This window comes from Lonchura striata, chromosome Z (assembly GCF_050655825.1).
Source record: "Lonchura striata isolate lonStrDom1 chromosome Z, ASM5065582v1, whole genome shotgun sequence".
Classification (NCBI taxonomy): Eukaryota; Metazoa; Chordata; class Aves; order Passeriformes; family Estrildidae; genus Lonchura; species Lonchura striata.
The window spans coordinates 39,091,166-39,115,352 of record NC_140740.1 but is presented as its reverse complement, the minus strand read 5'-3'; the positions used below and the strand labels follow the sequence as shown (position 1 = coordinate 39,115,352).

Sequence of the window (24,187 nt, the reverse complement as noted above, 5' to 3'; positions counted from 1 at the left end):
TGGAAACAAATCAGCATAGCTTCCATGTGTGTACAGATGTGAGGGAGAATTCTGTTGTCCCCCTTCCCCATATCTCTGATGCAGAAGACAGAAATCAGAGAAAAAAAGAATTCAAAAGAAAAAGTGAATGACAGGAAAACCAACACAGCAGGACAGCTTGAGGGGTAGCAGCAGGCAGAACAGGAGAGAGGACAGACAAAGACACCAGAGAAGGAAGACATGCATTCAGGAGCAGCATTGAAAGAAGGATTTTGTTAAGATTTAACAAGTTAATTGCTGCATCTAATTACTGTTAATGAAAAGATTAAAAATAATAAAAGGAATTAGTCTCATTCCAAAATAATTAGCCTTAATAACTTGTTTATAAAGCATACAGAAAGAGATTTTGATGGGAATCCGCCCAACATCTGTGTATGTATAGTGTATATATCAGCAATAGGTTCTTGTAAAATGTCTGACAGATGTGGGATCATCAGCCTTGCTGAGACTTTAACAGGGTTCCAGGGATCTGAGCACCAAATTATTCTGATTTTCTGTCAAGTTTGCAGGTGTTCATGTTTCTGAAAATGAGGATCATCTTTCTCTATTCTCCCTTATGTATGTATGTTGCATTAGTCTTTCTCTATGTCTTTAGGAACAAAAGACCTTAAAGGATTTCATCAGGATGATTACAGAATGACTGCTGGGCTTGGGATCTGCCTTCCTGGCACCTGTGGCCAGATTTGTGTGGGTTTCCAATCCTGCATGGCCCATGTGTACCACAAGTTTGAGCAATAATATTCTTCTCTTAATGCTGATAAGTGGCATCAATTCCCTTTGTTATTGTCGTGAAGTGATTTAGCTGGTGTGTAATTCAGTTTATTTACACACAAGGAAAGGTTAATATAGCACTTACTGCCTCTTGTATTCAATCATTACAGCAGTCAGTCATATAACTGGAAAGGCAAGCTGAGGGGTAAGTGTGGAAGGGCAGGGATTTCTCATCCAGGTGTCTTGAGTAATTGAAGCTATCTACAGAGAAGTCTTGCTGAATAAAAAAAGGCAGAATATTATTACCGTCATTACAGCCTTTAAAACACTGAATGAATGATAAAGGTGTTGAGGAGAATAATGAGTCTAGGTGAGTATCACCTGTGGAGATTCCTTATTAAATAGCTCTGCTTTAGCCATCCATTTGTTGATGGCTTTGACTTGCACATTTGTTGTCATCCTGACTACTGCTGGAGAATTGGGCAGTCCAAGTAATCTGAACAAGTAGTGCACTTAGACTATTCCTCTGCATTTAGGTCTTCCACACAAGAAAGGAGTGCAACCATCTTCCAGCTCTCCTCCTTCAAGTGCAAGTGTCTCCAATGACAGCAGTGTAAGGGACCCTCCACAGCAAGCTGGGCACAAACCAGCTTCCTTTTTTCTGCAGGCTGTGCTGAGCAAGCTGTAGCAGCAGCATGTGGTTAAGCTGATGCAGGGTATAGTATTTGTCCTAAGGAGCCTTATCTGAGTTGCTCTCTTGCAAATTGTTTTTAGGTGGAGATGTCATCTACTGCACCTGGGTAAGTGGTGTTGAAGCCTCTTAAATGTTGATGGTGAGGGTTAGCTGAATTGAACAGAATGAGGAGGCTTAGGGCTGTGATGGTTCTGGCTTCTTTGTGGTGCTATGAAGATGCCTATCTTAGGTCTTTTGCTCGATCTCTGCTGGCGTCCCTAGGCTTCATATTCTGGGGTACTGCTGCAGCTCAGATGTTTGGTGGAGTTTCAGTGATCCTGATGTTCAAGAACTACAGATATTTATTTCAGGAGACTTACTTGTCTCTCCCTGGTTGGTTGGCTCTTGCAAGTGCACTTACATTGCTACCTACTGGAGTTTTGGCTGTCTCTATTTCTGTTAAGCGTTCCCGCAATCAGCAAGGGACTCTTATGTATTTGCTGCTGCTCCTTCTTTGCTTAGAAATGTCTTCAGCAGCTCTGGCACGTTCCTACTGTGTTAGGAGAGCTTCTCATCTGGAAAGTACCATGGGTTACCTTGTTCACCAGCACAACTGGACATGCTCCCAGGACCCTGGAGACAGTGCTGTGGATGTGATACAGAGGAAGCTGCAGTGTTGTGGGGTCCACAACTACAAAGACTGGCTAAAGGCATCATCTTTGTATCATCCAGCCTGTGTCCCTAAAAGCTGCTGTAAGGAGGAGTATTCTCACTGCAGGGGAGACTTAGGCCATGTGGAACAGCCTTCTGAGGAAGACTGTCTAAAGAAGCTAGACGACCAGTTCTGTTTTGCCATGCTGTACATTTTTTGGTGTTGTATTGTGCTAAGCATCTTGCAGCTCTTAGCTGGTGTCAGCAATGGCATTCTCATGAGACGTCAGCCGTTCCATGAACTCCGTATTCTGGACTCGTATACCTTCTCACAGGACTATAGGTACTAGCTGCTTTGCTGGATCTGCTACATCTTTCCTTGGCTTTTTACTACTTCATTGTTGCATTGGAACAAAATTTAAAAATATTGCATAAATAATAATAATAATAATTGTAATCAAACTAGTTGATCACTGCTGGGTTTTTTTCTTTAGTGTCATAATCTTAGATCAGTTCCCCCAACAGTTTTGTTTTCTTTTTTTTCAATAAGTATTCTGTATCTGAGAATCTTCTGGGGACAAGTTTTCAGCATTTGCAGACACAAACCTACTGTATATGAGTGCAGGGGAAGCAGTTAGAAAAGGCATATCTGTCTCAGAGCAACTTGTGAGGTCATGAGCTACATTTTTGGATGAATCTTAACTGTACTAGAATCTTGGAAAGTAATTAATGTGCAGATTCTTCTACTCCCAAACTTGTGTTGGAAGTTTTGCTTTTTCTATAAGAAGCCTTATGGAAACTTATGGTAACTTATAGATAACTTTTTCTGGCTCAAGTGCTGGCTTAAGTAAATTATTCTTCAATGAAAATCCATGTTAGTTTTTGAAATGGCATGAGGGTACAATCTAAATAGGTTTGATAGTAACTGAGTAAGTAATATGATGATGAGCAGCAGAAAGTAAAGCAGTCTTTGGAGTTGCACAGGATCCATTATTAAATGGTCTTCCTTTTTCACAGTACTTAGTGTGAGAATATTTGTCTAAGGACTCAAATACCAATTTATTGCTTAAATTTAGGTATTGTAGCCAGAACTTTTTAATGTCTTATGGAATATGTGCTTACTGTATGAGGCAGGTGCAAAATCTCTGGGAGCCTATGGAATTCTAAAATTAATCTAAATGTGCAACTTTATGCTGATTACTTGCAGAGCTGTGTGGGAGAAGATAGAATTCTAAATTTTAGGCAAGAATTACTGTGCAAGTGGCTCAAAACCATGTTCAAGTAGAAAAGGTAGCAGATTTTAGGACATCTGGAAGTATTATTTTAAATATGTGGAGAATTTCCCTTGGCTGACAGAAGTAAAAAAAAAACCTTTTTGTTTTGTTTTGTGTGATTCTCTCCTGCTCTGCATAGGATTTTCATGCAGGCGGAAGCTGGAATGTCTGTGTGACAGAACCTCTATAATTTCACTTAATGAAAAGTTCATTTTCTTACCAGAGCAGATTGGTCTAGGTGGAAAATAGTATAAGGGTGTGTTAAAGGTTATGTTAAAGACCACAAAAAGACAAAATAAGAAATTAAATAGGGAGAAGAAGCAGTGACTGTTGGGCTCTAATTGAGGAGAAAATGCTGAGAAAAAGGAGTGGTGCAGTAGTGTGAATGCAATAGCAACAACTATACAAAGAAAAAAATGGAAAACAGAAGTTTTTTATTTCTGTGTCTCAGCAACCATAGTTGTTAAATGCTGTTAATAATTTGAGATTAAACTCCCTGCAAAGAAATTTTGAGATTGTAAAACACTTTCTTTAGCCTCATGTCATAGCAACAGCTGAAATCTCTAGCCACAGAATACCTGTCTAATTTAGTATGGCTTGAATTTATTATCTTCCCCCAAAAATTTAATTTTAAAGTTATAAAATTATGAACTTCAACATTCTATAAGAAAAAAAATACATGTAAATCATCTTTTATGTATGATGAGCGGTATTTTTTTATCATGTAGTTTGGCAAATGCATTAGCATGGGACAGATATTCTACAAAGTGAAGTATTCATAAGTACCTCATTTAGCTTTGCATTAGGCCGGAGGGTGAAAAAGAAAGGAAAAATACACAGTAGGCATGAAGAAATATTGAAATTCAAACTAGGTTTATATAGTGAATATGAAAAATTACAATGAAATATGATGGCTACTGAAGAAATTTCTTTTAGCAGTTTTAATATTTAGTGGCCCTGTTTTATGCAAATTTATAGTCATTATTATCTCCTGGCCTAACTAAAGGATCAGAATAGACTAAGCAATTGATGACCCTAAATTAATACCATGTAGTAATTTCTATAAATTAATTTCATAGATGTATTTGCAGTGCCAGTGTAAATTATTCTCTTGCTCAGCCCACCAGTGTAATGAGGGCCTGGGAAGCCCAGGCCTTGCTGACACCTCTTCTCCTGCCTCATTTTTCACTTTTTGGCATGTGGTATCAGCTGGTACATGCCCCCTGAGGTTAATGTGGGAGTATGACAGTGTCTAGTACAAGTAGCATCCCTTCCTTCCTGATACATAGTCCTGAATCTTCAGGGCTTTTCATCTTTCCCTGCATTAAAAGCTTTTCTGACTGCTGTTTACATGAAGATTAACGTCTTAGGCTTCTGGGAGGTCTGATTGAAATGTACAACAGGATCTGTGCAAATGTGTTTAGAAAGAAGCAAACCCTGTCTTGTTAATAAGAATAAATTCTTTGAAACTTTTCTGACTAAGCAAGATGAGAAGATTTTGCAATTTACCTAGATGTCTCAAATACCTAAAGAAAATGGTATGGGCAAAATACACTCATGCTGATAACAGGCAATGCTGAAAAGCTGCTTGCCTTCACACTGCACCCCTTTGGTACTATGGTCTCCTTTAATCATACCAACATGAAATTGGTTTCAACTGTGGATCCAGGTATCAGAGGACAGTATCTAGCTGTGACTTCTTGGCTTTGCTGCATCTCTCTTCAGACAAACTGCTGGATTCAGTAAAGTTGCACGAGCTGGGCTCACAATGCCATGCAATATATGACTAGCTGATCAGAGTGCAGCAAAGCAAAGGGCTCTATTCTACTCTATGTGTTTTACTCTGGGATAAGGAGAAAGGAATTAGGTATGTTTCGTCATTAAAACAGACTTTTCATCCTGCATTAGGCAAAATCTAGGGAAACAACCTTTCCCCACCCTTAATTAATCCAGAGAGCGAACAGGAGGATGACTAGACAGATGGGACATAATTTAGTATGGAAAAATTGTCATCATCCCTCTTTAATTAGTGTTATAGGATGGCTCTCTTCAGATATAAGTAGATATGACAAAGATGTGCTTCACATATTCAAGAGGGTAATTAAACTGCCACATGCTCAAACCAATATACATACAGATCTGATTAAAAAGTTGACTCTCTGAAAACAATGATAGATGAGGTTTTAATACACATGGGTATTAGGAAAGAAGCAAGAGATTGCTGTGAAATGAATTGCTGCAGTTCTTGTCTGTAGAGAGAAAAAGAAAAGGGAAAATATATTAAATTTAAAAGAAAGGCTATAAGGAGGAACTGAGGACACAAGAGGATGAATTCATACAATATAGTTTAAAATAATGCTTTAATTATAAAAACAGAGGAGAGGAGGCAGGCTGTACTAGTCATCAAACCACGACATACATCTCTGAACAGTTATGCAGTATGCACCATACAGACCGTTTTTTCCCTTCCAGACCATATGGTTGTTCCTCAAGAACACGTGGTAGATTAAGAGTGTGTATTTCTGGAGATGAGTTTCAAGATTTGCATAGAAACAGGATAAAAGGAAACCTAGTCTTCAGTTGCTCTACCACGGCAGGAAACTGTTTTTTGGGTTTCTGTTGTCTCTGCCTTGTTGTTGACAGTGTTTTTACCTAGCAGTAAAACCTTTTTTCACCACTTTAAAATAAAATCAACTTAAATTATTTTTAGTGTATGAGCAACACTTTTGCTGATTGAATTCTTGGTTTAGCCTGCTTTCCTCAGGTGAAATCCATGTGGACTCTTGGAGATGGTGCAAGAGCAGTTACACAGAGGAAGAAGCCTACAGAAATTCCTAAGCTGATCTATAGTTATCTAGTAGATGTACATCACCCATCTACATATATATCAGCTCTCAGCTCATATAAATTGATTGAAAGCTTTCTGAAGACTGCTCCCTTCATGAGACTAATCTTAAAGCTGTTTTGATATTTGGTCTCCAACCACTGTAACTTTGTTGACAGAATGGCTGTTGTGACTCAAAATCACAGTATAGACTCTGTCTAATTGCTCTGAGGTAACATGAAATTGACATCTTAATGCAACACTAAAAAAGTTGTGGAATAAGTAGGCAACAAAATAAAGGGAAAAAAGGACTTAAATATACTCATGGTTTCCTGTCAAAATATTAAATAAATCTATTGAATAAATATTTGCATGTGAGAAAGACAGAAGAAAACCAAATTCCAGTTCTGTTGGTTAAGGGAAAGCTGGCCTGCCAAGTTTGTGCCCAGTCAAATTGTGTTCTATTTTCACTATATCTGCTAAAATGGACCCTGTATCATAATAAAAAACTTGTATGGAAAGTGATGGTGCAGTTGCTTTTATCTCTGAGATGTAAAAAGAGGCAAAGCAAATGGTAAAATTTTTGCTTTTCCACAGATGCTTCCTCATTCAGCACTCTTGAAAGTTTCAGCTTCAAATCTTATTTTTTCTCCTGTGGTGAATCTTGTTTCATCATGCCATTTCACCTGATAATTTAATTTTTTTTAAAGTGAGGTACTAATTTGAAAGTAAACCAGTGGGAGATCCTGAGTCACAGCTACAATTTAATAGCCAAATTGAAATAAATGCAATAATACAACCTCACACCCTGTTGGCCAGGGTGGGGATTAAATGGTGGCTGTAGTCCTGTTGAAATGGTTGTAGTTCTGTTGAAGCAGTGAACCTGTAGAGGGTTTGGTCTTCCTTTGAAGGTCCAGTGGTGGTTATGGAGCTCTTATCCTCTGAGAATTCGGAGAATAAGGATTCTTATGGTGTTCCAAACATCAGACTCTATCCAGGCAGGATGCTTGGTTCCTCCCCCTAGATGGAGCATCTTGCAATGGGATGATGTAATTTTATCAGTCATGCAGTGAGACTCAATGGCTCATTGAGAGAAGATATTTCCCCGGAGGGAGGATGGGTCATGGAAGAGATAAAGAGCACTGCCCCACCTGGTTTTAACAGATGGTGATAGAATATATGTATAAAAGTATACTTTTGCTTACATCGTACATTGTAACCTAAGACAAGTGAATACCTTGCTCAGTAGCAGAAAAATATTGTTTCCTGATCATATTTAGCTTTGCTTTTGACTTTGTACCTATATCCCTGGCTAATGGGCAACTTTGACAATGGAGAATGACTTGATGCTTTCTTCATAACTCAGTATTTTATTGGAAGACTATAGCAGTTCTCAGATTTATTTGACTATTTCCACCTCCAAATTAGACATATAGTTACATTCTGAAGGCACAAATGGTATAACAATTAATGTATCTGAACAAAATAGAACTCAGTATCCATTAAAATTCGAGCTAGGGTTAAATAACTAAAGTAATATAGAAAATTCCTGGAAGCTGCTTCAGATAGAATTTTTAACTCCAGACACTGAACCAGCAGAACTGCCCTTTATTTCCTGCCACTTTCATTATGATTTATTCTTTTCTATATAAATAATCCTGTACTGTACCCAGGGAGTTGTTTCATTTCTGCAAGGTAGAAATCATTCATTTCCTGCCAATGGAAGCTCATAAAACAATATATTGACAATTATAGCCAGCTGAGCTGGTGATTATGAGATTAATTATTCTTGTGAATGATAGCATTTAGCTGCTTTAGGTTTCCAGCTCTGTTGTGTTGGGCATTTTCTGCAGGCAGGAGGCATCTGTACAGAGGCCCCTGCAATGGACAGGGGGTCAGGCCTGTGCTGAAGACTCACTGCTCTTCTCCAAATGAGCTGAGGCATGATGGGCTTAGCTCTGGGATTTGCAACTGATGGCTCCCTGACAGCTGACATTTTGCGAAAATGCCTCCAGAACAATTTGGGTCAAATGCTATCTTTGGAAAGGAATCTCTTGGTTTTGTGTGTGGATAGGAAGATATTTTCAATTTTTTTTACAGCAGGTTACTCAGGATATCCCACAGCTAGCGGTCACTGGTTTTCCCTGCAGTTACCTTGAGAAATTAATGTCATGACAGCTGTGTTAAGAAACTGATCTCCAAAAGGAGTAAAGAGTCTCTCAAATATTTTGGGCCACGTGCTAGTCAGTGACTGTGATAGCTGTCCCAGAGCCTAGCTATGTGGTGAAAGCAGTTTCACTGAACAGGATGGATACTGCTTTAGGAGCCAAAGGAGAGAAAATTTAAGTGACAATATTCTTTCTTCTTGTCAGGGAAAGTGAGGCACTGGGTATGTATTTGTTCCAGACCTCATAAGACCCTTGGTTTTGCCGCAGCTCTCTGGGCAAAAGCCGATGGTGGCCAAGCATGTGGACACAGTGGACTGTGTGCCTTGCACTGCTATGGACCTGCACTGAGCACAGGTAGCCATGACACCATGGGCAGCCCAGAGACATATGCCTGAGGCACTCTGCTAAAAGGGAATGTTCCTCTTAAAGAGAGCAGTGGAAGTGTTACTTCCACTGAATTACAGGGGGTATCTACAGGTTGGGGACCGGACCAAAGAAATGGCAAGTATGGGTGCCCAAATCAGTCACTCAGCCAGTTCAGAGGACTGACCTTGAGACAATATGCCCCCGATGCTGATCACATCACAGGATGTGTGCACTGTCAGACTGTGCAGGCCAGTTTGTGATGGTCCTGTCTTTTGTGCCCCTTGCCAACATCCTTGGAATGGATAAATGCCCAGAGTTGCCATATAGGATAAACATGTACAGAAAACTTCACACAATGACCCAGTGAAACATCCAAGGACACTTAATGTTCTAGGTAAACTCTAAAAAATTTAGGTTTCATGTCAACATACAGTGATTATCTGGTTATATAGCCCTCTGAGAAAGGAACTGTTAAAGGAAGTTTTATATATATGTAATGCATAAATAAACAAATATTTATAAAACATGTGTACATATAACTTTTATATTATATATAAGATATACATATTATCTATCTATCTATCTATCTATCTATCTATCTATCTACACACACACATGTATGAAGTGGGAGAGAGAGAATATGTACCTTCAGTTGTATTTCACTTCCATGGATACCAGATCCTTAAACTGGTCTAAATGTCAAAGTTTTAGTAATTTCTGTTCCTTAATCTATATATCTGCCAATGAGAGCATTATGAGATATTTAGTTACTTATTGCATTTTGTTAATGATGGCATTTGATTTATCAAAAGCTAATTATAATGAGATTTTTACTGGTGAGCAAAGGAACATGATCTGTGTGGTAGGTGACAGAGAGCTTGTTTAGAAAGACTGATATCTGCAGATGTCAGGAGCTCTAACTTGGTAGATGGTTTTATGTTACCTCAAATAGATATGCATCAAGTGTCTTAAATTTTAAACAGGCAGGGCAAGAGGTAGGGAGTAGTGTTAATGTCAAGGAAATGCAAATTAACAATGAAAGTATCATCACTGGATGATGATGCAAAAGGAGACAGTATCATCCCTGTCCTGGTTTGTAAAATAAGCTTATATTCTATTTGCCATCTGTTGGAGGTTGGGCAGGTTTATTATTTCTTCCAAGAACAATGGTTTGCTCCAAAGAGGTAATCGTTTGTTAATGGGCCATTGACTGACTCACTGCAGGCCTGGTAATGTTCACCATCCCATTGTGAGATGCTCCACCCAGAGGGGGAAGCCAAGCACTCTTTTTTTGTATAAAGGGGTACCTTTTGGGAGACAGAGCAGCTCTCTCTCTCTCTCTCTTTGATTGCCAGAGAAGCAGTTCCTTCGTCGGGACTCCCAGAGAAGCAGCCCCTTCGGCAGGATTCCCAGAGAAGCGGCCGGAGCGTGGTGAGGCAGCGGCGGCGGAGCTCGGAGGCAGCCCCGGCGCAGAGGAAGACTGGCCCAACTGCCACCAGATCTTCAGAGAAAACTATACCCTTCTAAAGATCACCACTTCAGCTGCAATTCATCAGCCACTGCAAGAGGAGCAGCTATCATTTCAACCAGACTGCTACCAACACCCCGAATCCTCAGGGTGTCAGGTTGTGGACTTTATCACTAGTTCTGTTTGTACCAATTGCATTTGCCTTTTTAAGTTGTTATCTAGTTTTCTCCTAGTAAAGAATTGTTACTCCCATTCCCATATCTTTGCCTGAGAGCCTTTTAATTTAAAACTCCTGGTAATTCGGAGGGAGGGGGTTTACCTTCTCCATTGCACAGGAGGCATTTGCCCTCCTTCACAGACTCCTGTCTTGTCAAACCAAGACAATCCCCTAATGCCCTGATGCCCTTTTTCAGAGTGCAGTTGAGAAGCCTCAATTTGCAAATATTTTACTGACAACAGAATTTAGGGAGAGATTTGGGAGGTGTCTTAGGGCATGACCAAACATTCTTAAATTTCTGGAGTGTTTTGATGCTGTAGAAATCCATGAAAATCTTTGGTTGTCACAATGACAGGTGATATTTTGCACTCTACCTGAAATCCCATGCTAAACTGTAGACTCAAGTAAGTTGTGAGGAAACTGAGAGAGTTCAGCCTCTGTGATCAGTCTATACCAGCTGTTCTGCTCTTGAGCACTGCAGTTACATGTCAGATAATTCTTTGCACAAACTTTAAAAATTCATGCAATTGCAGCTATATTTGTTTGAGTTTTTTCTCCCTTTTGAATCTGCTTTCTTTACAGTTGAAACATTTCCAAAACTGACATCTGGCCTATCGAAAAAAAAGGAAGAAGTGTTTCAGCTATTACAATTTGCCTTAGCTTCCTCACTCAGTGTTTTGTTTTGTTTTGATGTGAGTGTGTAGTTTGTTCCTTCTTTGAAAAATATTTTCTCACTCCCAGTGAAAGATAAAAATTTCATACAAGATGTAGAAGAGTGACCAGTTGCAGTTATCCAAATGATCTCTCAGTGTGTCTCATTTGATCCTTTGAAAGTTTCGTTGTAATTCCTGAGCCTGTGCTGGGATACATAAACCTGTGGTTTGGATTGTAGCATGGAGACTTATGGAGTTAGGCTGTGGTGTGGTAACACAGCACATATAAGAAGATATTTGATCTTGTCCTTCTGAAAGAATGAATAATAAAGAGCAAAATAAATTCCCTCACTTTGCTTTGGTCTTGAATACTACTTTAACTGGAGACAATGCATAGGCAGGGGTGAAATTTTTAGTTAATTTATTCTTCTGAAAGGTGCTTTGCCTTAAGAGAAGAATTTTCCTTCTATACTTAAGTTTCCATCCTTTAAAAGTACAGTTCACTTTTCTGTGGAAATATTACAAGTATATAAGCCAGAAATAGCTTTATTTGATGCTTGTTAAGGCAGAATAGTTTTTAAGGAAAGCCAGGAAAGGAGTTTTCCTTTGTAATTAACCTTCTTCCAAGAACATCACAGTTAAGTGGGTTACATTTCCCATTCCTGCCTTGAACCATATTTAATCAGGATTAGACATAATTTCAAACTGAAATAAAATACACTTGTTCTATCAACCCCTCTGTTTCCATTTTAATCTTTCCGGTCAGCAAATCAAATAGTAATAATTTGCCTCCATTTATTTCCGGTTGATGCCCTTCTTATTTAAAATTGCTTGTTTCTTTGAACAAACACTAATAAAGAAATGTTCTTTCATCTGGAAGAAAAATACTGGAAACATTTCAGAAGAGAACATTAAAATATGGCAGATTTTGGTTATGGCTGGGCTAGTCTGTGTACAGTGGAAGCATACAAATATGAAATGCTTGTGGTCGATTGGCAAGGCTGGAGAGAGGGGATGGTTTGACAGGTATAAGAGGTAAAGGAGTTGGTCTAAGAGCCTTTGCGCATTTCCCTGCTCCCTCCTCTTTGCTACCCACCATTTTTCACAAATGTCTGTATGGTCTGCCAAGGATGATTATATACCTGCCAGCCACATTTCCCCAAATAAATATTGTTGTATTGACAGGTACGAGATGAGATGTGATACACTCCAATATTTTATCTGAAGCCACAAAGTGGAATATCTTTTCATCATATTCATAATCTCAGTCTTTGTGCAGATGAGTGATTCCAAAAAGATTTGGAAGTATTTAGTTGCATTACAGTCTTTTCTTACAAAGCAGGTGGTTTAAATCCCACATTGGGTTAAGTGTGAATAGAGGAACTATCTTAAGTTGAATAGCACTTTTTAGTGATTTACGAGTGCTGATTAATGATTATTTCATTTTTGGTCAGTTATAGGAATCCTGTTAATAACAGATGTTATAATGAACTATAATGTTATAATGAACTATAAACATTTCAGCAGAAATTGGAGTATTTATTCACTAAAGAATTACTTATTGCATCTGATAAATTGAGAACAATAATGCATGACAGACTTGGCCAATATATCTATGTACTTTTGTCAAACAGTTTTCAAGACACTTAAAATTTGGTGATCTTGGGAGAGGATTTATGAGCTACACCACTTAGCTGCAAAGAAATAGCATAGTAGTGGAAAAAATAAGTGCCATGAGGGAAAATTACTTTTGTTTCTAATTTACAATTTTGTTTTACATTTCCCCCATGAAAACCAAACAACATTGTAAGATTGCAATAACTCTTGATCAAATCACCAAATCCTAGATCTGCTCTGTCCTGTGGAGACCAGAAGTGTCACAATGTCAGTAAACAGCAGAGAGCATCAGGAGAATCCAGTGTAGGGTACATAGCATTTGGCTTTTTCCTGGGTTGTTAGTTTTGACATCAAAACATTTTACAGAAAATTACAGCTTAAAATATATAGTCATTAGGATGATAGAAATGGTAATCTAATTTAAATCTTTAATACTAAAGCAGTTATTTAGGTTTCTAATAACAGGAGAGGAGCTTTTCTTCAGGACCCAGTCAGTGGTGTGCCACCAGTGTGCCTATCCAAATGTGTGTCCCAAGCATGAGAGTTGTCACATCTATGCAGCAGCTTGGTTGTTTGCATTATTTTGGGAGGCCCAGACACTTTTATAATGAAACAAAAATTGCTGTACCTGAATGACAGCTATAAATTTTCAGTGCGTAAAGACAGGATACTGAATATTCTGGGATAAAACTATCATTTGTGATGGTGCATCTTTAGGGAAACATTGAGAAAGGATCCACACCTTCATGGGAACATACATGAGAGAGTGTGGAAGGGTGGCTGTTGGTTTGTAGGTGTTTCACAACATTTTAAAAGTGTCTAGGGTTGCTAGTGTTTGTCCGGAAAGTATATTTCATTGTGTGCTGACAAACAAATTGATGCATTCTGATTTAAGTACGTTAATGTAGTTTAAGGTTTGTGAGCTGGGCAGTTCACCCTTGTAATATATATGTGAGTATAATTTATGATTTTATTTGTGATTTATGCTTCCTAATCACATAAAGTCCACAGTTATTTCCTGATTTTGCAAGTCTGGTGCTTCTTATGTAAATATTGCTTTTCTAAAGGAGTTACCAGTGTTCTGTCTGTTTCTTCAAACACCAACACCCCTGTTTATCTATTTCCTTCTTATAGATGGATGGCTGGAAGTAAACATGCAAAAATCTGGTAAGAATACTTTTTAGAGAGAGAATTTATTCAATATTCTGTTAACCTCTGTAGATGCCTTCTAGCCTTGTAAACTTACCTAGTTTATCCTGTCAATTTGAAAAGGGTACCTCCATGGAAGGAGAGAAGAGATGCAGACATCTTGAGTCTACATCCTGTCAAGCCTGATTCCTCATGCAGTTCTGCAGCCAAAGATCAGACAGCCATTGACCATGTTCTGGTATTGATTGGATATGAAGGGCCATTGTGTTGCGTGAAGACTCCACGGTGAATGCAATTTTAATCCCTCTGGACAAACATTTACTGCAAGTGTGATGTAATTTAAGCTCTTCTCTTGGAAAATCGGGATGTATGCACCTACTGCCTCTCTGTTTTGGGAGATGGGTGCTTGCCACGTGTGAGAAAAGAGACCAAGAAATGCTTTGCACCCAAATGCATGCATAAGGCACACAGAATGCAATTTATGATTTCAAATTTGTTGTGTTTCTTTTCAAGTCTCTTAATCTTGGTAAGATGTCTCTTAATAAATGGAAGTTGTTTCTTCTGCCCAGAAAAAAAAGGGCAATAGTCCCATTTGTTATTTTTCTGTTTTGTTTATTGCAGATATTAAGCAACAGCAAAGAGCAGAAACAATGGCTTTCCTTGACTTGTGGAGTTACACAGCATCAGTTTTCTTTCTGCCTTTGTCAAAGCTGAAATAAACAGTGGAACATATTCAAATGCTCAAATTATATGCTTGTGTGCAGCTGACCTGGGTGTCATTTAACTGCAACGTTGCTTCACTTGCCTGCTTCTTATTCTTTTTTGTTTTGAGTGACTAGTTGAAGGGAGTCTCTGGATTTGATTGTGCATGAAAGAAATTACTGAAGTCTTCACAGCAAATGCATTGGGAATTTGTTTTAGATTCTCAGGCAATCCAGCCAAACTGAACCTATATGCCTCATTAGTCAAAACAAATTTAAAACTCTTGGTACAAACCTTGTTTATCTTGCAGCCTGCATTAAAAAATTCCAGTGTATGAGTCTGTGGCATACCATTTATAAGACATCCTGGCCTTTAGTGGCCCCCTGCAGCCTTTTAGCACAGTAGAAGTAAGTTTACAACTTCACGTATTTTCCTCCCAGCCTAACAGCATTGGTCTTCATGGGCCTGACATACTTTGATGTACCTTATAATACTTTGCTGCCTTTATGTATACAGGCTTGCATATAGAAGTTACTATCCTGGTTCTTCTAACTGCAATGCAGATTTCTACCATGTGCTGACAGAAAAACTAAATGGTAGGACCTGCTAGTCTGCAATTAGAGTAGAACAATTGTTCTCTCCAGACATCAATTATAGTAGTTTGACTGTAATGTGGAGCTGTTTTGATCCTGAACTGCTTTATTACTTCTTGTACTCTGAAGAGGAGGTTGCGTGTTGCAGAGCGGCAGGCAACAGCACCAGCTCTGGACTCTGTCCATCCTGGTGTTTATACACCCCAGGGAAATCTAATGAGTCTTTTTATTACATTCTGTGTTCACCTGGTCAGACCCTAACCCTTGGGTTATAACACCAAAATATCTATTTGTCTGAACCATACTCAGTAGAGAATTGGTCTTATGTGGTGGCAATGACATTTGATGGCAGTTCTTGTGACCCTATATTGCAATTGAAATATAAGGGATTTAGTTAACTCTAAAACTTGCCACCTTAAGCCGTCAGCTGAAGGGGTCTCCAGCTGGTGGTTTCCAGGTTATGACTTTCTGTTTATACTTTGCTGTCCAATCAGTTTTTCACCTTTATTACAGCTGCTGCATTTCACATTGACAAAATACTGTCACTGTGGAAAGAATCTGAGATAAGATTGAGCTGAGGACTTGGTTTCACCTGTTTTCTTTCCCTCATCTCAACCACTGTTACTTTCTTTATGCTCTTCTGATTGGAGAACAAAGCACATGATGGGTGAGTGGTTGGCTGACTAACCCTTCTGAGATATCTGCGACAAGATCAAAGGAACATTGGAAACTTGTCTCTCTACACCTACATGTAGTGGCCTTCTGGGCCTTTCTGTTAATTGGGCAACATAATTTCCACTGGAAAACTCAGAAAAGCTGAAGTTTCTAATAGCAAATCTAAGAAAATGCCTTTTACAGTCTTCAAATATCTAATACTAAGGAAAAAAACCCTATAAAAATAAACCAAAAAGTGCAAAGGTTTTCCCCAAACGTTTTTCCAATTAAGTGTCTCACATTTTGATTTAGTGACTTCCCAAGGGTTTCTTTAGATGTCTAGACTGCAAAGCTTAGGATCTTTGAATTTTTTTTTCCTGCTTCTCCACTCCAAAAACCACTACTCTACTTTTGAACTATTATTATATGTATATATGTATACATTATATATTACTATTACTATATGTGTATAAAATTCTACCCATTGTGGGCTTGTCAAAATAATATTTTCTTACTGATAGCTAGCTAGTACAGTGATCTTTCCTCTTTCTGAGTATGTCTATGCTCCCTGAGTACATGAGTTATAAGTTTAAGGCCAAAATCCTGCCTGTTTACTGACTCCCATTTCTCTCCATGTGTGACACTTGTTCATAAATACACTCAAATGCTCAAGGGACTCTTTTCATTACTTACCACATTCTTCATTTAACTGAGTTTTTTGAGGAAATAGTTGCACTCTTGGAATGCAGTTGGTGAATATGCACTGGAAATGAACCCAAGAAATCACATAACCTTCATGGGATTTAAACAGTGAGTGTTCTTACCTTGATTCATGAAGGGAAACCTACAATTAGCAAGTGGAGCACTTGTTAATTAAATAAACATTAAATGCTGCACTAGATGTTTTCATCAATATTCTCTGACCATCAGTGTGGATAGGGAGGGAAGGCAATTTAAGGATAATTGGAGTTAGTAGCACATTTTCATCACTTAAATATAGTTGACTGAATAATTAATTTCAGACAATACTCATGAAGGAGCCAGCTCCTTGTTCTCTGCTCCTAGTGATTCCCAAGCTTTACCCACATGAACAATGTCAAGCCCCATTAAATCCATGAGGGAAGGGCATTAATTTCTGGAAATGTGTTTTACTATTGCTATGTATTTGCCGACTAGCAGAGGTTATTTTATAGGCAATTCACAAACTGTTTACTTTGATTGTCTCTCATTTAACATTCAATGAATGAACTTGGTCAGCTTAAAGGAATGAGGCTAGAACTTTGCAGAGGCAAATAAATTTGGTTGAAAACTTTTATTTTTTGAAAGATATTTTTTATTACAAAACTGAGGAGTGGAGAATATATTGTGTAATAATCAAATTATACAATATATCTCAAAGCAAATATCAGCAATATTTGCTCCTCTCCTGGAGTTTAAACTCATAGTAGCCCTGTAACTGGAAATGAAAGTTGACAAGTAAAAGTGAGATTTGTCATGTTTTGACAGTTTTACTTTTGTAGACCTAGCTGAAAGCAGCAATTCTGCAGATGAGATACTTTTGACAATGATGACAATGTTTTTGTTCGAAGTACACATTATTTTAGAATAATTGTGACTAATTTGAGTAATTTTCAATGTTTCTTTTTTCACTTTAACCATTCCCCCCTCAAAAAAACCCCAACAAAAGCCAAACCCCAGTGCAGATTATGACTGGACTGCTTCAATTTTGAAAACAGCAAATCTTTCCACTAACTCCTCCTCCTCTCTGCATCTCTTTTAAATTTTTTTTTCTATTAAAAAAATTGCAATTTACATCTGCATGACTAGTGATTAAATAATCTTGTCTCCTACATTTTTTTCCCCCCTGGCTTTTGTCCACTTGTGGACACCTCTTCATTTTACAATTATCTGATGATGGCTCACACTAAAAGAGAGGCGAAAGAGATGCTCCTCATGCACTTAAACTGACCATTGCCCAAGGGATATCTGCTGAATCAGAGCAGTAGTTTGTGTAGACCAACAATGTGGCTTAAAGAAAAGGGACAAAATAGCCAATTTCCCTTGTCTGTACATTTGCTGTTTACAGCTGTTGCATAAATGTTGTGTACGTTGATGTTGTGTAACAGATCTCTATCTGTCCTTCTTTTAAGAAGCCATATAAGGGGCAATTAATAGAACTGTCTAAACCCCTATCTGAACCTTCAAATACGGACTTCCTCTGCAGAGATCTTGTGATGCTGCATTCTAAAATTTTGCAATCATCTATAGAAAGAAGCATTTTTGTGCATTTAGTGATGATCTTCTGCTACTTTCAGTAAATACCCTGCTCTTTTCTTGTAGTTTTGTTTCTTTGAGGAAAAGAGAATACAGTCAGTTATGAGTCCTCAATTTTTTCTCATTTTTTTTTTTTTAGAAAACTTTTTTAGAAGACTTGTTGCTAAGGCAAATGATGCTATCCTTTCCTGGCATTAATTTTAAGACAGCTGCTTCTTTCTCTTGACAATATCCAAGCAAAATATATGAATATTATAAATATGTAGGTATAATAGAAAAGTTATAACTTTTGTCTTGTTCTCTGTACCTGCTTTCTTGAAGGCAATTTTGTTTTTTGTGAGCTGCTACTGCCTATTAGATTTAGGAATGTAAAAAAATGTCCAAAAATAAGTTCAAAATCTATTCTGAGATGTGGTGTCATATATTGGGGTTGCACTGCTCCTCTCACAAACTTTTTCCTTATCTGTTTATTCTAACACATAGCAACTTTCTATTATTTAGCTAAAAATTTTAAAGCCTTTAAGTCTCTTAATAAAAGAGGCAATTAAATATTATTCCTTGTGATATTGAACCTCTATAAAATATCCAATAAACTCATTGAATATGGACTCATTTAGTTTAAAATAAGAAAATGAATATTAGTTTACCTCATGTCATGCTTACAAATTCAATTTCTAGTTTTTCAAAAGGTCAGCGGAAGAGAGACTGGAAGATAGATGCATTGGTAGCTATTGGAAAGCCCAACTCAGAAAGCTGTGAAGGTCTATTATCTGAACTCTGAGAGGTTTCCTTAGAGCAATCTGCAGTCCCATCATTGTATTTTCCTTCAAGCAAGTGATGCTGCTGGTCTCATCTGCAAATTTATATTTGTAATCTGTATGAATGTACAGATACTGATATGCTGAAAGCAGCTACTGATATGCTGAAGATAAGCATCTTCACCAATTGTAATTAAAATCAAAATAGTAAAGTGTCCCTTGTAATCTGGCCAGGAGAAAGTTAATTTTTTTTGTGGTAGTTGTGAAGCAGGAGAGCTTGAAGCCATGTGGGTGTGTCAGGGTTGTTCTAAACTAAGTTATTTCTAAACATAGAAATATAAAATGGTAGTTGGATACCTATAACATTAAAGTCAGTAATTCCTAGAGTTTTTCCACTAGATTTTTGTCCTTCTACTTATTAGAGTAGTCTGAGATAGTGGAGTAGCTAACATACCCTGTACATGAGTACACCAAAATTGTAATCCTCAGCCCATGACCTTAAAGCATGCTTAGACTGGAAGGTTCATGTATAACTAATTATTAGATTTAAATGAGTAAAGTCTTAGGATGACTTTTTATTATATTATATACCTTTCTTTAAGTTTGGAAGAATCTGTTGAGAAATAAAGAAAAATGAGTGGAATTTTATTTCTAGCATCCTTTAACTGACCTTATATTTTTCTTTACACCAACATCTTTTGTTCATATACATCACTGTTCCTCTTACTGAAAGGATGCCATAAAATTGAGATAGTAGTGGCTTAGTTTAAACAAAGATACCTAAATGCCTGACTTGAAAAGGGAAGACAAAGAAATTTTTGTTCCAGTGTAATTGAGAATTTCATGTTTCAGGAATGAACTGTTAATTTCAGTAATGTTTATGTGCTTTAAAACATTTAGTGGACAGAATGAAAGAAATTGTTATGGAAGAACATATAATTTCCCTTTATTTGAATATGGTTCATTGACCACTATATATAAATGTTATCCATTAAGGAGAAATTGGCAGTTCATGAATTAGAAACAGGAATAATTTGGCAGAAATTATTGTTTTCACAGAATCACAGAATATGCTGGGTTGGAAGGGACACATGAGGATCATCAAAGTCAAATTCCTCGCACCAGAAATCACACCATGCACCTGAAAGCATTGTCCAAATGCTTCCTGAGCTCTGTCAGGGCTGGTGCTGTGACCAGGGGTGGTGCTTCTCCTTCTGTAAGAAGCCTGTTCCAGTGTCCAGCCACTGTCTGGGTTAAGAACCTTTTCTTGACATCCAACCTAAACCTGCCCTAACTCATCTTCAGGTCATTCCCTTCAATCCTCTCAGTGCTCGCCACAGAGAAGAGATTAGAGCCTGCTCCTCCTCTCCCCTCACAAGGAAGGTGTAGCTGCAGTGAGTTCTCCCCTCAGTCTCCTCCAGGCTGAACAGACCAAGTGACCTCAGCCACTCCTCACATGGTTTCACTTCAAAGCCCTTCACCATCGTTGCTGCCCCTCTTTGGACACTCTCTAACAGCTCAATGTTTTGCTTATACTGTGGTACCCAAAACTGCCCCAACATTCTAGGTGAGGCTTCCCAAGTGCAGAGCAGGACAATCCCCTCCCTTGCCTGGCTGTGATGCTGTGCCTGATGCACCCCAGGACATGGATGACCCTGCTGACTGCCAGGACACACTGAAGTGCACAGAGGAACATTGATTAATTACATTTCTATGGCAATATTTTGTATTGGCATAGCAGGAGCAGAAGAATTGGTTATGTCCCGCTACTCTCTAGAACAGCGTATGGCAATTCTATAAATGTGGTCCTATGTTAATATGTTGCTGGTTCATATATATTGTAATCAACACCTGCTTAATTTATTCCTACATCAGTGAACTGATGGAGGGAAGCAAGAAATAATTGTAGTGCAGCAAGAATGTCTATAAAATGAAAAGTCATATTGTTCAGGAAGTACAGATATGAGAAGCTGAAGAATACACAAATAGCTATTGGAGACCCAGGAGAATGGATGTCTTGATGGCTTTGATGATCTGTCTAAATTATCTAGTCACAAAACAGGTTTTACTCCAACTTGCCAATAATCTAGAGGAGGCAATAAATCTTTGTCCAGTGGAAAAATCAGAGAACAGTGGTCTTGGTTGAGTGCTGCAGTAGCTATTGTATCACACATAGCTCCTCATGGCTTGGGCAGATATGTTCGGGATAAAAGCTTGGCTGGATGGGTGGGCCCAGAAATAGGTGGTGAATCTTGTCACAATCAGTTTTTCACTAGTCGTTAGTAGGGTTCCCCAGGGCTAAATATTGGAGCCATCCTATTTAATATCTTTATCAGTGATCTGATGAGAGAATGATGAGAGAATTGAATGCATTCTCAGCTGCTATGCAGTGACACGAAATTGGGCAGGAGTGTTGATCTGGTGGGGAGTAGGAAGGCTCTACAGGGAGACCTGGACAGGCTGGAGTGATGGGCCAAGGTAAATCGTATGAAGTTCAACAGTACCTCCATGTGTCGCTGCAGGTTTTGGGCAGAGTGTCTGGAAACTCAGTTGAAAAGGACCCTGAGGTACTGAGGTGCTGTAGCATGTTAAAAGACAAACAATGAGGCTGCTAAAGTGTCTGCAGCACAAGTTTTATAAGAAGCTGAGTGAAATAGTGTTGTTTACCCTGGAGAACAGGAGACCTCATCGCTCTCAATAGGGCTGCACTGCCGGACGGTTTAGATGAATGAAGACAAGAGATCTCTGAAGGCTGCTTTTGGGGAATGAGGTTTATTAGGGATGCAGAAAGGTCCTGTCTCGAGCTGCTAGACGCAGCACGTGGTGAGGTTTGAGAGGATGGGGGAGGAGAGAGACAAGAGGATGCTCTAGGAGAGGGGAAGTTCCTATGAGGGGGAAAAATTCCAAGAGGAGGGGAGGTTCCAAGAGAGCGTGTGGCTCCTCGGAGCCCCCTTTTCAAGGGGCTTCAAGGTGGGCTGGAACAAGACTTGGGCCAATGGGGTTACAGGCACTTGATGTTTTAGGGGAGGGTTACAGATGCAGGGTGAACCATACATTTTAGGGGGTGAGATGGAACAGTCCACTGGACCCCTGGACCCATCCGTAGGAAAGGGTATTGTCCGGCTAGCAGAGAGGACTGTTCTCATCCTGGGTATATTATTTATGAATAATTATATTTATCTATCCTCTCCAACAGCTCTCTACTGCTACCTCAAAGGAGTTGTGCTGAGGTGGATGTCAGTCTCTTCTTCCAGGTAACAGGTGATACAACAAGAGAAAACGGCCTCAAGTCACACCAGAGGAGGTTTAGATCAGGTATTAGGAAATTTCTTCGCAAAAAATGTTGCTCAGCATTAGAATGGCTGTCCTGGGAAGTTGTTGAGTCACCATCCCTAGAAGCATTTAAAGAGTAGTAGATGCTTTAGTGGTAGACTTGGGAATTCTGGGTTAATGGTTGGACTTGATGATTTTAAAGTTATTTTCTAACCTAAATAATCCTATGATACTATGACAACATGAAATCTCTTTGGATTTGAATACAAAATCCATCATCTATATTACCACCAAATGCTTAAGTGCTCTTTTTACAGGTTCTGTGACTTTAGTAAGAGATCACAGTTTTTAATCCCCTCAAGTGCTTTTATAGAGCTTGAACATCACCCAGCCTCCTGCTGTTCTCTTAACTGTTATCATCTTTTACTGAGTAAATTAATCTTATTCTGTACATCATATGGTCCATTAATATTTTTTCCTCTTGAAAGGATATCAAGCCCTAATCATGAAATGTTATTCAAAGTTGTAATCCAGATAACTTCTCAACATTGTGCGTATTGTTCTTTTTCATCCAATGTCTTTTTTTTTTTAGTGATATCTCAGAAAGTCTGCCACCCTTACTACTTACGCAAACTTTATGTGCCGTTTCTTATTGAAGTTGAATGAGATCCAAATCTGCAGAGATATTTTCACAATCTTGGATTGTTATTTGTCCTTTATTAGTATTATTGGTTTGACAGAAAACTGTCTTTGGAGGCAGTTGAAACCCAAAATATACTGATATGTATGTGATAGGACTTTATTTATTCCTTCATTTGGAATGTCTTAATACCTGAACCAAAAATCTAGCCAAACATATACTCACATTATGTCTTCCAGAATTGAGAGGATGCTATGTGAAGTATGCTTCAAAAGAAAATTATAATTATTTTTGTAGTTAACACAGATGTTTTTAAAACCTCAAGATTTTAAAATTATGCAAATCTGCATACTTAATTAATTTGTTACTTTTATATATACACACACACCCACACACCACACACATACCCATCCACACAAAGATATATATATATATATTCCTATATCCAAATTTCATTTGTTTGGTCCTCTAGAGATGGCCCATTTTGCTGAGTGTACTCTGGTTTTGATTAAGAAAATAACATTGGAAAGCAGCAAATTATACATTTGCTGCTCCTTCAAAAGAACTGAACAGAGTCATTTTAATTCTCATATACATCACACATAGTAATTTTTGGTTATTTAAAGACTCATCATGTTGCCAAAACTGTTGGTGGACAATCTTGTTTTCTTGTTTGTCTTTTCTGAGCAAAAGCAGGAAACTTGCAGGAATTGTGCCTCTTGATTTTTCTGATTTACTCCTCATACTAGTCTGAAATGTGAATATAGCTAGGGATTTTACAGAAGTCAGGCCAGTAATCCTCAGTCACTTAGAGTCACTTAGAATTTCTTCACTAAAATCAGAGGAACAGGGCTGGGATGACTATAGTCTCCTTTGGGTAAGCCACAAAAAGATTTGGGTATGGAGTTTTCTCCCATCTTCCAAAGGGAGAATTTCTTCCAATTTACTCCCCTTTGTCTTCCTCTCTCACTTCCTATACTGTACCTCCACTTAAGACACTATCCTTTGCAAGCTAAATGACCCAATTTTTTCCTTTTCTCCCCCAAATTGTGTGAATTTATGTAATGAACTCTCAAATAATTAATTTAGAAAGCCCTGACATAACACTAAAAGCCCAATACTTAGCTAATTCAGAGACTGCTTTGATATTTGTCATTCTATAATTCACTAAAGCATGTCTGCCAAAGGCACAGCAACTTTAGCAGATTTTATCTGTCCTTTCCTGGATCTTTGAAACGTAATTAATATGCTCAATAAATGGAGTTTGTATTGTTTTTTGAGTTATCCCAGGTTATATTTTCTTTTTTGCTATTGTTATTTTTTATCAGGCATCCATTGGTACTCTAATGCATTTTGTGCTGTAACAGAACTCTGCTTCCAAGCAAAATGTTGTCTACAGTAAGAAATGCAGTTGGGAGAGACTGTATTATTTTCTCCATAATGATTAATGAGCTCGGAGTTTGCTTGTGCAACACTTTTGCTT

The 24,187-nt window shown here is 38.3% G+C and overlaps 1 protein-coding gene across 1 annotated transcript; it reads left to right on the top strand.

The window, feature by feature from the left end:
- Positions 1 to 24,187, top strand: LOC110469980 (tetraspanin-3). Its single transcript, XM_085567777.1, has one exon. It carries the CDS (start codon positions 1,609 to 1,611, stop codon positions 2,422 to 2,424), a length of 816 nt encoding a protein of 271 aa, XP_085423903.1. The 5' UTR covers positions 1 to 1,608; the 3' UTR covers positions 2,425 to 24,187.